The sequence below is a fragment of the Cylas formicarius genome, unplaced genomic scaffold, assembly GCF_029955315.1.
Source record: "Cylas formicarius isolate icCylForm1 unplaced genomic scaffold, icCylForm1.1 PGA_scaffold_7__23_contigs__length_41026272, whole genome shotgun sequence".
Classification (NCBI taxonomy): domain Eukaryota; kingdom Metazoa; phylum Arthropoda; class Insecta; order Coleoptera; family Brentidae; genus Cylas; species Cylas formicarius.
In genome coordinates, this window is record NW_026844352.1 from 25,017,902 (window position 1) to 25,033,106 (window position 15,205).

Here is a 15,205-nt window from a genome sequence, read left to right on the forward strand (position 1 = left end):
AGTTTATTTTTTTGAAAATGTATAAGTTAAAACGATTCCTTAAACTTTATATTTGGTAACTAGGTAGTGTCGGTTGGGTTAGTTTTGGGGAGTTAAAAATATCAATTTCTTTTTAGTAGTAAATAAATGATGAAATTGGGGAAAAAGTAATTGCAATTTTTTTCTCGGTTAACTTATAAAATTGGTTGGCGTTGGACGTGATTTCATAGAAAATTCCACATTCACAAAATTGATAAAATATTTATTTTTGTTATATTATATTTATTTTATTTTACTAGGGCGTGGACATACTGTATTCGAAAAAGCTGGAAAAGTTAAATTTTATTCATTTTAAAATTGTTGAATCTATTGGTTCAAATTAATTTGCAGTCAATGAAACAAAAGATAAATTGTACTGTGTATTTATATATGTAAAAAAATTAGTTCAAAATTGAGTACTTCGTTTTGAATAAATGTCACAAGCACTTTATTTTATACACTACAAGTTATCTCATCTTTATGATCAATCCAATATTTGCTGATTTTATTTGTCGCTATTGTATTAAAATAGGTAAAAACGTATTTTCGAAATCTTAAGATAAGATAAACAATGTACATTTGTCGAGTTTATTTTATCTCACTTCAAACCAGAAAAACAATTTCCAACTGTCGTCACTTTGACCTAAAAATTAATCACGAGCCTTAAAACACGTGATTTCGAATGAAACAAGCGCGTTTTCACCAAAATTTAAAAAAACGCCATTTGGGCTTGTTGGAAATGTTTACTCATTAGTGAATACAATATTTTCGCAAAAGGATATGGGTATGAAATATGTATGTTATCTTATCATTTTTTGTCTTGCTTGTTTGATCTCGCTTTTTTCTCTTAGCAACTAAATTGTAAATTCGCACTTCTTTTAATGGTATGAAAGCGTTGTTGCAAATTATGGTCGAAATTTTTTACTAACTAGGATGAGTTGACATTCTGAGTATATTTGGAGTTTGTTGGAGATCTATATTGTAATTCTAATTTCATCAAATATCAAAAAATACAAAATCCGCCCACCTGAAAATTTTTAGCCCTTGCAACCGGTTAAAAGGATGGAAAACAATATTGGAGAAGTTCAATTTGGCCTTAGGTGGAAGGTGTAGGTCTTAGCATATATTTTCATTGCCAGATCTAACTCTTCCATGCGAGGACGATTTGTAAAATGATACACGAACACGATGTCGCAGATGGCATCCAGCGTCGGATAATGAGAGTTACATGGAGTAAGTGGAGCAGTGGTCTCTTCACTTTGATCGATAAGTGAGATTCAACTCCTCCAACTTATTGTTTGAACTCAAAACTTCGAATCAAACCTTTGTATCGCTGGGGCGTGACCAACGGACCATATCATTTTTTATATGATAATAAAAAAGAAAATATGTAATATATTGTACTGTTTCTGTTCATATGTTTTTTCGTTCAAACGTATGCTTTATTGTGACTGATAGTGAGGTAAGTTTAATTTCTCGTTTTTATTTTACAGACGGGAGTAAGAAAAAATATTATTGAGTATTGAGTAAAACAATATAATTGTTATTTTGAAGATTATTTTTAGTGGTTTTATTGATGATATAAGAATTTTCGATGATGTAGCATACGAGTTACTTTTTAAAAAAATATAGACCTTTTTTGCAAAGCATTAATTTGATTCGCTCTAGTGCTCTCTTTTGAATATTGGGTTGTTTATTAGTTACCAAATTTCATAACGAAAAAAATTAAATCAAAAAATGGCTCGTATGACTAAATTTTTCATCAGCTTTCTCAAAGAGAATTCAATAGCCTACAAAAATATATTCAAATAATAGTATGTCATGCAACAAGTGTAGAAAATGGCAGTTGAGGCCCGAGTGTTTGGACAGCAGCGGAGCGAGTGTTTAATAAGCGAGTGACTTGAAAAGTTCTTCGAACGTGTTGCATACTATGCTTTTTCTACGACCGTTGTTTTTGGGTACAAACCAACACGAATACATTCACTGATATGATCGTCAGAATTGACAAACGTCAAAATTCAAAGCGTGGGAAATATCTAGAAAAACATTCGAATGCTCCCAAACCCGTACGGTAAAATCTCGGAAATGTCTGAAGTGGCTCGGATCCGTGGGAAACGAAACTGACGTGGTAAAGTGGCGCTTCCCCCACGCTAGATTGGTGTGTAATTAGGTATTTTACAGACGGGAGTAAAAAAAATATTATTGAGTATTGAGTAAAACAATATAATTGTTATTTTGAAGATTATTTTTAGTACTTTTTAAAAAAATATTTTACACTAAAATATTAATAGACCTTTTTTGCAAAGCATTAATTTGATTCCCTTTCAGAATCACTAGTGCTCTGTTTTGAATATTGGGTTGTTTATTAGTTACCAAATTTCATAACGAAAAAAATTAAATCAAAAAATGGCTCGTATGACTAAAACTTTCATCAGCTTTCTCAAAGAGAATTCAATAGCCTACAAAAATATATTCAAATAATAGTATACCATGCAACAATTGTAGAAAATGGCAGTTGAGGCCCGAGTTTTTGGACAGCAGTGGAGCGAGTGTTTAATAAACGAGTGGCTAAAAAAGTTTACCAAACGTGTTAGTTTTTGGGTACACTTTTGCAAAACAACACAAATACATTCACTGAACTGTCACAATTCAAGCGTGCTGTAATATCCCCGAAAACATCCGATTGCTCTCAAACCCGTACGATAATATCCCGGAAATGCCCGAAGTGCCTCGGAACCTTGTTAAACGAACCTGACGCGGTAAAATGAAACTTTCGCCACCCTAGATCGCTGTATATTTACTAAATTAGGCATTTTATATAAGGGTATAAAAAAATATTTGTTTGCTTTGTTTCAATCGTTTGGCTGTTTCGAATCAATAATGACATCAGGACAAAAGAACAAGAAAATACACATGCAAGACCTCTTCCTATTAATTATGAGTGCTCAAACTTTGTCGATATTTTTTTCGTCATTCTGAATGATTTTATCGATATGTTTTTCATAAAAAAAAATAAATAATTTTTTTATTATTTTTTTTTAAATAAATAATTTGAATGAGCTTAAGTTGATGTTACGTAATTACTTATTTTACAAGTCAGCGGATCTCTGTTTTTAGTTAAATGGTTAGAATTAGAAATCTGATGCCATATTGTTTTGTTGTTCTTATTGAGTATCTGAATGAGAAGTAAAACAACTTGGATAAATTGAACGTCAACCACCAAAATGTCAAGAATATCGTTGAATAACTGTGCTCTACATTTATTAGAAACGCCATCAAGAATTTTATTATATTTATTTCATAGCTTGCTTTTTTTTATTTGCTTTGACCCTTATAGTAAACGAAAGTTTAACAAAATAATTTACCGTTCCTCCAGTGAAAGTTAATATAATTAAAAAATAAAATAGGAAATATCGTTTAGAAATGTATAACCGATACCGCGAATTTTATATAAATAATATAAAATATTTTTATATAAATACTGATAGGGGTTGTTTTTTTATTAATGAAACTAGATCTATTATGTTCTTGGCAGGAAATAATTGAACCTAAATATTAAATGGAAAAATTTTGGATATCAAATGTAGTACATGTATACGAAAGTTAATTACTTTTCATTAATTAACTTTGTTCTTCATCCTAATGTATTAGTAAGCAGTTAACCAAAACATGTCCCTTGTCAGATTGTAGCAGCTTGATCAATTTTTATTGAGATCCAAATGTTGGTTGTTTTTCTTAAAAGAATAAAAAGGCAGTTTTGTTTACTGTTTTCTTTTCCGGAAAGGCGTATTGTGATAAATAAACAGCTATATTGAGTAGTTAATTTATTTTCCAATTCAGTTAGAGATATATCACAAGGAGCACCCGCTCATTTTTTCATACGAGAGTTCATTGAGGAGAATATTATATGTACAATTTTTGCGTTCACAAAATGTCACAAAAGTTTAACTAAAATCTATTAATGGCAATGTGTTTCACAACAAACTAATTGATTTTTTAATAGAATAAATCAGAATAATGACAGTCGAGATCACCAAAGTTGACGATTATGTGATCGGATTATTTTTGAGTAATGATATCAATTATTTCATAAATTTCATCATCGTACGTCCCTTTCTTTATTTGGGTGCCGTTGTTAGGTTTTCGTCATGTTTCGTGATTTCGACCGCAAGTGTATTTTGATACAACTAGCTTGTTCAATCCACCAATCAACGCATTTTATACCATTTTGATGATCTGGAAACTATGCAAAAGTTAATTATGAATTACTATCTCTATTTGGGCCTTTAAGAGATTGTTATTAAACAATCAACGAGCGTTTAATTGACGGAAAATGAAATAAATAAAAAATATTTACAATGACAGTTTGGTCTGCGGTTTGTTCAGTTTTGAAATAGCAACTATTTGTGCCGTAAGGCTTGATAATGAATAGATGTCAATATGGTTTTACTTATTACTAATGAGATCTAAATCGTCACATTATTGTTTTAATTTAGTAAACGCGTTAACAATTTGATAGTCCAAACAATACACTACAAATTTAGTAAAACTAGTAAATTTACATTTTTCCTAATCACCTCCACATAGTGGAAAACCCGATTTCAATATCACATTATTTTCAAATTTCCTACTATAAGCATGGTATTATTCTTACAAAAAAAAGTAATTTTTTGTCTATGAAAACTAATTCGAAAGCGTATTCTACATTTTTGCGTTTCTCTTTCGTTTAACTCACATAGCTACTAGATATATAGAGGTCCTGCCTATGCTGATAATATAGGACCTTTGAAACAACCATGAAAAAGGATTTTAAGAAGGGTGCGGTCATTTGAAATCTCGTTTTCAACATTTGCCATTTCAAACTAATCGATGAGACCTAGACAACAATGGCAGTTCGTCGTTTTCACAAAAAATGAAGATTTCGTTATATGTTCTGGGAAAACGAGTTGTTCAGAAAGAAAATGGCTCAAAGTCTCTCCTGCCTCAATTTTTAGGCTACTATATTATCTACTAGCTATACAGTTTAACTCAATAAAACTACTGTTGGATTGCGTTCTATTTCAGTCGAATTTAAATAGTCAAATTTGTAACATCACATAATAATCACATCCAGATGTTTTCTATTTGCACTAAAATCTTCAAAGACCTGTCACACTTAACACGTGGTGCGCCCAATCATTTTGAACGATACCATATCCTTCTCGACTATAGAAAAACAGTTTCAAAGATAAAGTGTGTAAGGGCCTATCTGTTAGCTGCGCAGTACAACGATAGTTCTTCTCTTGAACACGATTTTTCACAGCACTCATTATACACTCCCCGTCGCCTGCGATTCTTTCCAAGATTTTCCAGTAACGTGGTCGCCATCGCGGAGAAATATGTCCTCTCTGGCGACGGTATGTTCTTTCTCCGGTGAGCTGCAATCAAAAGGACATTGATGAGTTTGAACAATATTATCTGAATCGCTTATTTATGGAACCGTGCTATTTACTTATTAGTTGAACAAGAAGTCTCTAACATCATCAACAAATAAGCAATAGAATATTCCGATTTGTTTTAAGTGTAAATAATATAATAATAATAATAATAATAATAATAATAATAATAATAAAACAGAATTTCATACTGCGCTGATCCAATATAAAGATGAAGAGCCGAAATATAGACCTAAGATACCAACACTACATACCTCTGTGAAACTATCTCAGATTGTCGAATTATTAAATACTGAAATTCTCCCATCTGCCCTACTTGACGCAAAAAATATTGCGCAAGTTCACGCCGTAGTCTATTGCTCCGCAGTTGCAACGGCTAGAGCGATGGGATTTAAAGTTACGTCCGACTCTAGAGTGCTGAATAAACAGGGCGAGCCGGCATGGAAGAAACGATTAAGCCAACTTATTGACACACTTAGGACAGACATCGGAAGGCTAACGAGCTTCCAGAAAAAATCCCACAACACACCTAAATTACTTAAGCAAGTTCAAAATATTAGGGAAAAGTACGGACGCCACGGAGAAGTTCCTAACCTTAACGACCAACAAATCATGGACACTATGAAGCAGAAGCTTTCAGTTTACTCAGCCCGATTGGCAAGATATAATAAAAGCTATAAACGGAAAACCCAAAATCATCTATTTAATGTAAGTGAAAAAGCCTTTTACCGTAGCTTAGATAAAAAGAAACACGAGTGTAATGAAGACCTCAAAATAACACCCCAAGAATTAGAAAATTTCTGGGCCCCAATATACACAAACAAGGATGAACATAACCAACAAGCAACGTGGCTATCTGAAATCTCTTCTACAATTGCAAATCCAATGGAATACTCCAGGATAACAGAAACAGACGTTAGAGCAGCAATATCTAGGACAGCCAACTGGAAATCTGCAGGTCCAGACAAAATACAAAACTTTTGGTGGAAACGACTGTGGGTCACACATGCGTACCTAGCCGAGCATTTCTCCAAAATAGTGTCTGATCCAGAGTTACTACCGTCATTCTTTACAACAGCCATAACTCATCTTATCCCTAAGGACACAACGAAAATTAATGATCCGTCCAAGTACAGACCAATAGCATGCCTCCCCACTATATACAAAATACTCACGGCATGCATCTCTAACAAAATCTACAACCACCTAGACAGGAATAGTTTGATCGCTGAAGAACAGAAAGGGTGCATTAGAAAAGCGTATGGCTGTAAAGAACAACTAGTCATCGACTCAGTCATATCAAACCAGGCAATAAAAAGCAATAGAAATATTCACATGGCTTACATCGACTATCAAAAAGCATTTGACTCTGTGCCACATTCCTGGTTGAAATATGTACTGAAACTCTATGGTATCCACCCCCAAATACGGACGTTTCTTGGTCTTTGCATGAAAAAGTGGAATACTGACCTAACACTCCACCATCAAGGGAAGTCGCTGATTGTACCGAGGATGAGGATTAAAAAAGGAATTTTCCAGGGCGACAGTCTGAGCGCTTTATGGTTCGTCATGTCAATAAATCCTCTCAGCCTGCTTCTGAATAACAGCCGATACGGCTTCGAATTAAAGACTCCTAATAGATCCCATAGGTTAAGCCACTTGCTCTATATGGATGATCTCAAACTATACGCATCTTCAAAACAACAACTATCAAGTATGATCCGGACAGTGGAAATGTTTAGCACGGATATCCGAATGAAGTTTGGTTTGGATAAATGTAGAACTATCCATATAAACAAGGGAAAGTTTTCTAACGTGGTGAACATACAAGAATCAGAGATTCAAAACATGCAAGAGACGGATCTTTACAAGTATCTTGGAATTGAGCAGGCGCGAAATATTGATCATGTTGGCACTCGAGAAAAACTCAAGAAGATAGTGTACGAAAGAACGCGCAAAATAGCCAACAGTTGTATAAATGGTCGAAATATGAGCAAGGCACTTAATACCTTTGTTATTCCAGTACTGACCTACTCTTTCGGCATTATAAAATGGTCAAAAACCAGCATCAAGCTAATAGAAAGCAAAATGCGTTCAATATATAAAAAACACGGTCACCTCCATCCCAACTCGTGCCGTGAGAGATGGACTCTTCCAAGAAGTGAAGGGGGAAGAGGAGTAATACACCTACTCAATATGCACAATAAACAAGTGAACAAGCTACGAGAGTATTTCTACAATAAAGATGCTGCACTACATAAAACCGTAATAGAGGCAGATAAAAAATACACTCCATTAAACATGGCAGATAGAAACGCAGTATTTCAAATTGAAATAAACGATGAGATCCTGCATCAATGGGCTCAGAAGGCGGTCCACGGCGGGCATTTTTCCGACCTGCATCAGGAAGATGTTGACATTAAAGCGTCAAACAAATGGCTGAGCAACGGAGACTTGTACGCCGAGACCGAAGGCTACCTGCTGGCTATTCAGGATAGAGTACTACCAACAAGAAATTATAAAAAATATATCCTTAATACCCCTCACACAGAAGATAAGTGCAGAAGATGTGGCCAAAATGGAGAAACTATTGAACACATACTAAACGGTTGTTCAACTTTAGCACCCACAGAATACACAATAAGGCACGATAATGTAGCAAAAATAGTTCACCAAAACCTTGCAGTTAAACATCACCTTCTTGAACAAAAGTGTCCTTACTTTAAATATCCACCTGAAGCCGTTCTGGAGTCAAATACCCATAAACTGATGTGGAACAGATCTATCATAACAGACAAAGCAATTCAACATAATAGGCCAGATATAATACTCACTATTAAAAATGAAATGATAACCTACTTAATCGATATCGCAGTACCTTGGAACAGAAATCTTTCAAATACTCACAACCGTAAAATACAAAAATACTCTGAGCTTGCTAGCGAGATCAAAAGAGTTTGGCGCCAAAGGGAGGTTCATACAATACCAGTGGTCCTATCTTCTACAGGCCTAATACCCAAAAAAACTTCATAACTCACTTCAATCTCTCGGCCTTCAACAATATCTCTATATGGAACTACAAAAAGCCAGCATACTACAGACTTGCCACCTGGTCAGAAATTTCTTACAGTAGGAAGAGTATTTGTCTCAGACCGTACCTTCTTATTAAAAATAAAAACCGACAACGTCGAGCTAAAGAATAAAAAAATAATAATAATAATAATAATATTAATCATAATATGAATATCCTGTAGACGACGACAAATTTATATGAAAAATAATACATAACATTTTGTGTATCCATAAAATAAACAAGTGAAAATTCTCCCTAAAACCCTTAGTTTAGTTTAGTTTAAAGGAATTGCTACATAATTTATAAAAAGTACATAATATAAAAAGTTTAAACACAAATACTACTTTAAATTTAAAACAAGCAAATCTTATATCTAATTCTTTGTCTTTTTATTTTAGACATTTGCCTTTTTTTGTCATTTATTCTGTGGCCTTAGGTTGTTTCAGTGGTAAATGTTTATTCAATTTAATTGTGTATCCATTGTTATTCATAAGTAATTTATTTTTTCTGTCGACTTTATTGAATGGTTTTCATTGTTCATTGTTTGTACATCTAAAGTGTTAAAATCTGGCAATTCCCGTTTATTGCACGAAAATGACATAAAACTGATTTTTCTTCATTTGCCATGACATCTTTTTAAACCAGCTCAAGTGTTTTGCTGACGTCATTTTCCACTTTGTTTTTAAGATCATCGCAAGAATCATCTTCGTATAGGAAATAGTATCGAGTTTATTTGACACGAGCGGAGCGCAGCGGAAAAAGCTCCATAATTGAACATGTAAATACTGGAATTCTGAAATTGGACCGCCTAATTTTTTTTTTTGTAAAACGAGGCCTCTGATTTAAGAACGAAATAAAATCAATTAAATACTGCTGGAAGTTCGAGTTGACCAAGCTTAAAAAAATTAGAACCGAAACAAATAACCGAACAAAGACATCATGAGATCAAATTAAATTGCATCAATATTTTTGAAACTTACCAGGCTTCATGGTGTTGTATTTCCCTTGACAGATTGTAGCCAGTGTTTCTGCCAGATGGCTTCCACAATACTTTTTATTTCTTATGGATATGTCCTGCTCTAAATGCTCATCTACCTGACACTTGCATCCAGCTAAATATATTAACACGAATAATAAAACAAAAATGTGGTATTCCATCTGGAACAAAGAAAACAAAAAGTTACAGGATATAAGTTACAATTTATCATGGTTTTTAGTATTAAATCAGTTTTGCTCAAAATTCGTCTTCCGTTTATTTCTGAATATTCTATGTAGAGTGATTAGTTGCGGTGCAGAAAACTTTTCATAATTTAAAAATACCGACAAATGATACTTATATTTTTGAAGAAGATTGTATACTTAAGTTACTATATTCGGCAATGTCAGTTTCTAGCCAGTTAATGGAAAAATGGAGTTCCATAGCCATTTTGGAGGAATTGTGTCCAATTAATTTTTGTGAGAAACTGAAGAATAACATAAGAATTATAAGCAATTCAGCTTTATCTTATGTCATATTAGAATAGAATATAGAAAATAATTGCTATAGTGGAAGCTTGGAGTTTTAAAATAAAATAAAGATGTTGTTTAGCTTTTGTCTGTACCTAGATAAAATTAGGTGTTTATCAAATCAAATAACAAAATTAGAATTGGTAGTATGCCAGATTAAATGAGGCGAAGCAACCTTACTTTGTACGAAAATGGTATGTCGCCTACGTCATATTCATGAATGGAATTCTTAATCGAACGGCATTTTAAGTATGTTAAATCAGGTAGTTCGGAAATAATTTCGTTCATCGATGACGTCAATTTTCTATATAGTGATACCAAACCATAGGTTCTAAATTTAAAAACATTTTACTGATTTCCATAAAAGGTTCTTAATCACTTTTTATCGCGTTGCTTTGAACATCCTGGTGATCATCAGAACGTTTAGAATAATATCTTAATTTTTTAAATCTAAAAGACAAAAAATGGTTAAAATTTAAAACATATTATACTTATTTTTATAATCCACCAGAATTTAGGTGGGTGTAAATATCTTTTTTGTAGTGGCTATTATTTGAAACGGCAATCGTGGTTAAAGAAGAATATTTTGTGTTTTATATAACAGCAATTGCTTAAATTATTTGCAACTTAAAAAGAAGCTAGATAAAAAGAAAAACTATATTATGGTCATCAGAACGTGTAGAATAATATTTTAATTTCTAACATCTGAAATTATATTTATGTTTTTATATTTCACCCCAATTTAGATGGGTCTGAATATTTTTTGCAGTGACTATTACAGGTCATGTGAAAGGGAAGTCGTGGATGAAGAAGCTGCATAATGAATAGTTTGTGTTTTATATAACAGCTATTTACTCAAAAAAAAAAACAGGTTTTAGTTATTTCGTGTTTTTTATTATTTGCAACAAGTGTAGTAAACGGCATTTAAGTGCTTAATAAACGACTGACTCAAAAATTTTACCAAACGAGTTGCATACTATACTTTTTCTACGACCACTAGTTTGTGAGTGAATGTTTGCCAAACAACACCAATACCTTCCCTGACATGACCGCCAGAATTGGCAAATGTCAAAATTCAAGCCGTGAGTAAAGTGACGCTTCCCGCACACTAGATCGGTGTGTAATTGTATATTTTACAGAATGTGTTGCATGCTATACTTTTTCTGCGATCCTTAGCTTTTGGGTACATTTTTGCAAAAAACAACAGAAATACATTCACTGACATGACCGTCAGAATTGACAAACATCAAAAATATCCGATTGCTCGCGAACCCGTGCGGTAAAATCCCGGAAATGTCCGAAGTGACTCGGATCCGTGGGAAACGAAACTGACGTGGTAAAGTGAGGCTTCCAGCACGCTAGATCGGTGGATAATTAGGTATTTTACAGACGGGAGTTACATTACACACACACACATTACGCGTACTGGAAATATATTTTTTACTCCCCTCTTTACATTCAGTTATGCCTTGATGAAGCGTGCTTAAAGTGTTTCATTTAAGACGTCAGGGATGACTGATGGTATTTGGAAATTTGCCAGTTCTGATAGATATGTAAAACATCATTCAGTTATTTTATTAGTGCCCTTTAGCAAAAAAGTGTGCAAAACTTAATTCTGGTTTCTAATTCTAGGTATTGTTGCTACACGTCTCCAGGCGCTCGTTTATTAAACTTGTGGAGCATACTATGTATTGGAGATTGCACCAGAGTATTGTACAGGGTGGGCCAAACAATACTCTTTCTTAAGGGAATATTTTTTTCGATCAATGTAACTTTTTTATTTTTATGACTAACTTAAGTTTGAAATAACATTTTCTTCGCGAATTTTTATGCGTAATTCGAAAACGGCAAGAAATTTTATACCGGACGTTCCGTTTACAAGTTACTGAAACAAAATTTAAATTTCCTTTGGTGTTAACCCGCCTTGCAAGAAACTAGGTAATTTCTTTATTATATAGATACAAAAAATGCGTTTCAACACTTCTTGTTTTAGCCAAGCCGCTACTTTTGGATAAATTGCCTCTTTAAGTGCGTTCATTAAAAGTGAAATCGATATCCGGACTCTCACGATTGGTAGATAAGAGATTACGTGTACCTCGACCTCCCGAAAATGTTGGCTCCACTCTTAGATAAATTAAATTCTGAAGGCATTTTCACGCACCGATCACGCAGTGGTAATAAAGTTCAGAATCCAATTGCCAATAGCCGTGTTTTGGTTCGAGTATCAGTAGGGATAACAAAATTTAGTTTTGAAAATATTTGTTTCGTTGCGCTCGTTATACGGAGCGTTTTTTCACATTCGGTTGTGAGTTTAACATTGAAAAAAAATGTGGCTTAATTGAAACTGTTTGTTTTTATTATAAACCATATTTTTCCTAGTTTTTCACAATTCAACTGTATCCTACGTATACAGCTAATAGATAACATAGGGGCTTGAAATTTGGAAAAATTGATGCACCCCAAGTTGCTATGCAAAAGCATACCCGCTCAGATCATATTTCGGTTGCCGGTCGAATTAAACTAGAAAAACTGACGAAAACAAAAAGAAATAGAAAATCGTTTGGAATGGGAGTCGGACACAAACAGTAAACAAACAGAGGGCGAAGACAAATATTAAGAATTCTGTAATAAGGGGAGGAGAAGAATTTATGCCTATGGAAGTTTTAAAGAAGAAATAGAAGAAAAATACAGTTCATATATTACAACTGATGGATGAAAGACGTAAAAATAAAAACAAAAACAAAAAAGAGTATAGACGCTTAAATAAGATAATTGAAATTAATGAAGTAGAAAAATTGCGACACCAGCACAGAGATCGTTAACTACATCAAGAGATCAGAGACGTCACTAGCCAGCGACAGCCCAAACAACTTTCACTAGTGACTAACGAGAATAACGAAATTGATGGATCCAGATAAACAGCAGCAAATTTCTGAAAGATATCTGGACCAGCTATTTGGCGACAATGAATGACAAGAATATCAACACACCGACAAAGGCGACAACATACCTATACTCATTACAACGGGCTATTAGAGAGACTAAAGACAACAAGGCACCAGGTGAAGACGCCACGACGGCTAAACATTTCAACCCCTTAGTGAAAACGCATTTAAACGAATGACCCTTCTTTAATAACATATATGAAAGTGGTAAAATCCCACAAGACTGGCTTAAATCAACTTACGTAGCGCTGCCAAAGAAAAACAAAGCTCGCAAGTACGAAGATCATTGGAATATGTGTCTAATGAGCCACGCTGCAAAAATCTTCAAGAGGATCATTTTTAATCATATCCAAAATAAATGTGAAGTATACTTAAGCAGATCTCAGAATGGCTTTAGAAAAGGGTCTGGTACTAAGAAATCTAAGAAGTACATGGATGACACTGTCATTATAGCCGAATAGGAAGACCACCTACAAAGATTGATGAACAGACTGACCAAAGATAGGGTTAGACGGGGTTTAGAGATAAACACCACAAAAACAAAAACAATGGTCAAAAGCCATCTAGACCACTCAAAAGAGATCAGAAGAATTGAGATCGCAAGAGCTGTATTCTTGACTTCTTATGCCACCTCGAGTTTTCCACACCAGTTCGAATGAGAACCCTGAAATGTTACATATGGCCCTTGCTTTTGGGCATTAAAACAGAAGAATGTTTCAAATCAGATGGACCTCTAGGACAACCAATAAAGAAGTTCTAACACGACACATAATGCGCCATAAACAGTATGAACAATTGCAGGGACGCAAAATTGAGGGTAAGAGAAGAATAGGCAGAAATAAGAAATCGTGGCCCAGAAACTTCAGAGACTGGACCCACACAAATAGTAACACACTATTTCATCAAGCCCACAATTTCCATTGTCATATTGATCGCCAACCTCGCGAGATAAGGCACACAGGAGGAGGAAGTGGCTAAGACATTTTTGTTTTGTATAGAAAGTAGATCTTTTAACATGTTCCTAAATTTCACATACTCACTGCACTTTGCGATATTGAAACAGGTGAATGCGTTTATTCCTGAAAATATACTGCGATCCGCACAAATTTTAATAAAAAGAAATTGAAAATTGACCAGTCAATTGACCGAAATTATTTTTAAAATACAATGAAATTTATGTTTATTAAATTATAATTATTTATATTGTGCATCTCCGTTGCATTTTCTGAGAACTAAATCTAGTCGATATTTTATTTAAACTGAACATCACAATTGCATAATAATTTATTATAAAATACATATTATTATTAAATAAGATGGATAATACTCTACAATTGCAGGATGTTATTTAAAACGTTTTGATTGATTTTGACTAATCAATGAAGAAGTGGTCAGTTGACGGTCAATTAGTCATGATGATGTGTTATTTAATAAAAATCCAATATTTCCTACAAATGAATTCCTCAATCAATTTAAAGACTAGATGTAGAACATAGTACATTAAGCAACAAGTTTGAGTGAGTCCTTAGTAAACGAGTTTCTGAAGAACTTTATAAACTGCATATTATACTATTTCTAGGCTCATTAAATTTTTAGAAAGCAGAACGAGTACATTTGTTGAATGAAGTGAAAAAAAGGGTCCTATTGCCAAAAGTTTTATATCAATTTTATTAAAATTAATAATTATAGCAATAGTTCTCCAATGCTCACAAAATGTATTTTAAATTGGTAATACTGTTGACCACCTAATACCAACTGGAAAAAAACCCCGTTAAAGGTTCTACATAATCCGAGACGATAAAATATGATAAATAGTTTTTCCTTTACCTGGATTCTTATTTAATAGAAAAAAAACCCGTTAAAGGTTCTACATAATCCGAGACGATAAAATATGATAAATAGTTTTTCCTTTACCTGGATTCTTATTTAATAGAAAACCATTGACTCACTCTCTACAAGTTGCTTGTAAGTTTCAACAACTGAGTGATGTTATTTCAAAATTTTAAACCCATAAACGGGATTCTTCCAAAATAGTAGTAAATTCTGTAGTAACGGAATAAAAACATGTACTTTTTATCAGAAATTTATTATTGCTTTCGAATTGTGTCGATATCGAAAGTTAATGTACCTATTTCTATTTATAAGAACAAAACAAACTTATTTTTATCGATAGGAAGAGTTTCAACGTTGCCCGTCGATTGTAAATAATATTGTGAAATTATTGTTAA

At 33.5% G+C, this 15,205-nt stretch overlaps 1 protein-coding gene across 1 annotated transcript in view; it reads right to left on the minus strand.

Moving 5' to 3' along the window:
- Positions 1-3,837: 3,837 nt before the first annotated feature.
- The window catches only part of LOC132705427 (bombyxin B-2-like), a 32,506-nt gene continuing 21,138 nt past the window's right edge, over positions 3,838-15,205 (minus strand). The window contains exons 3-4 of the mRNA XM_060676013.1: positions 9,507-9,684; positions 3,838-5,435 (exon numbers count right to left, since the gene is read on the minus strand). Of these exons, the coding sequence (XP_060531996.1) occupies positions 5,263-5,435; positions 9,507-9,684 (351 nt within the window). The 3' untranslated portion in view covers positions 3,838-5,262. The remainder of the gene's footprint in view (positions 5,436-9,506; positions 9,685-15,205) is intronic.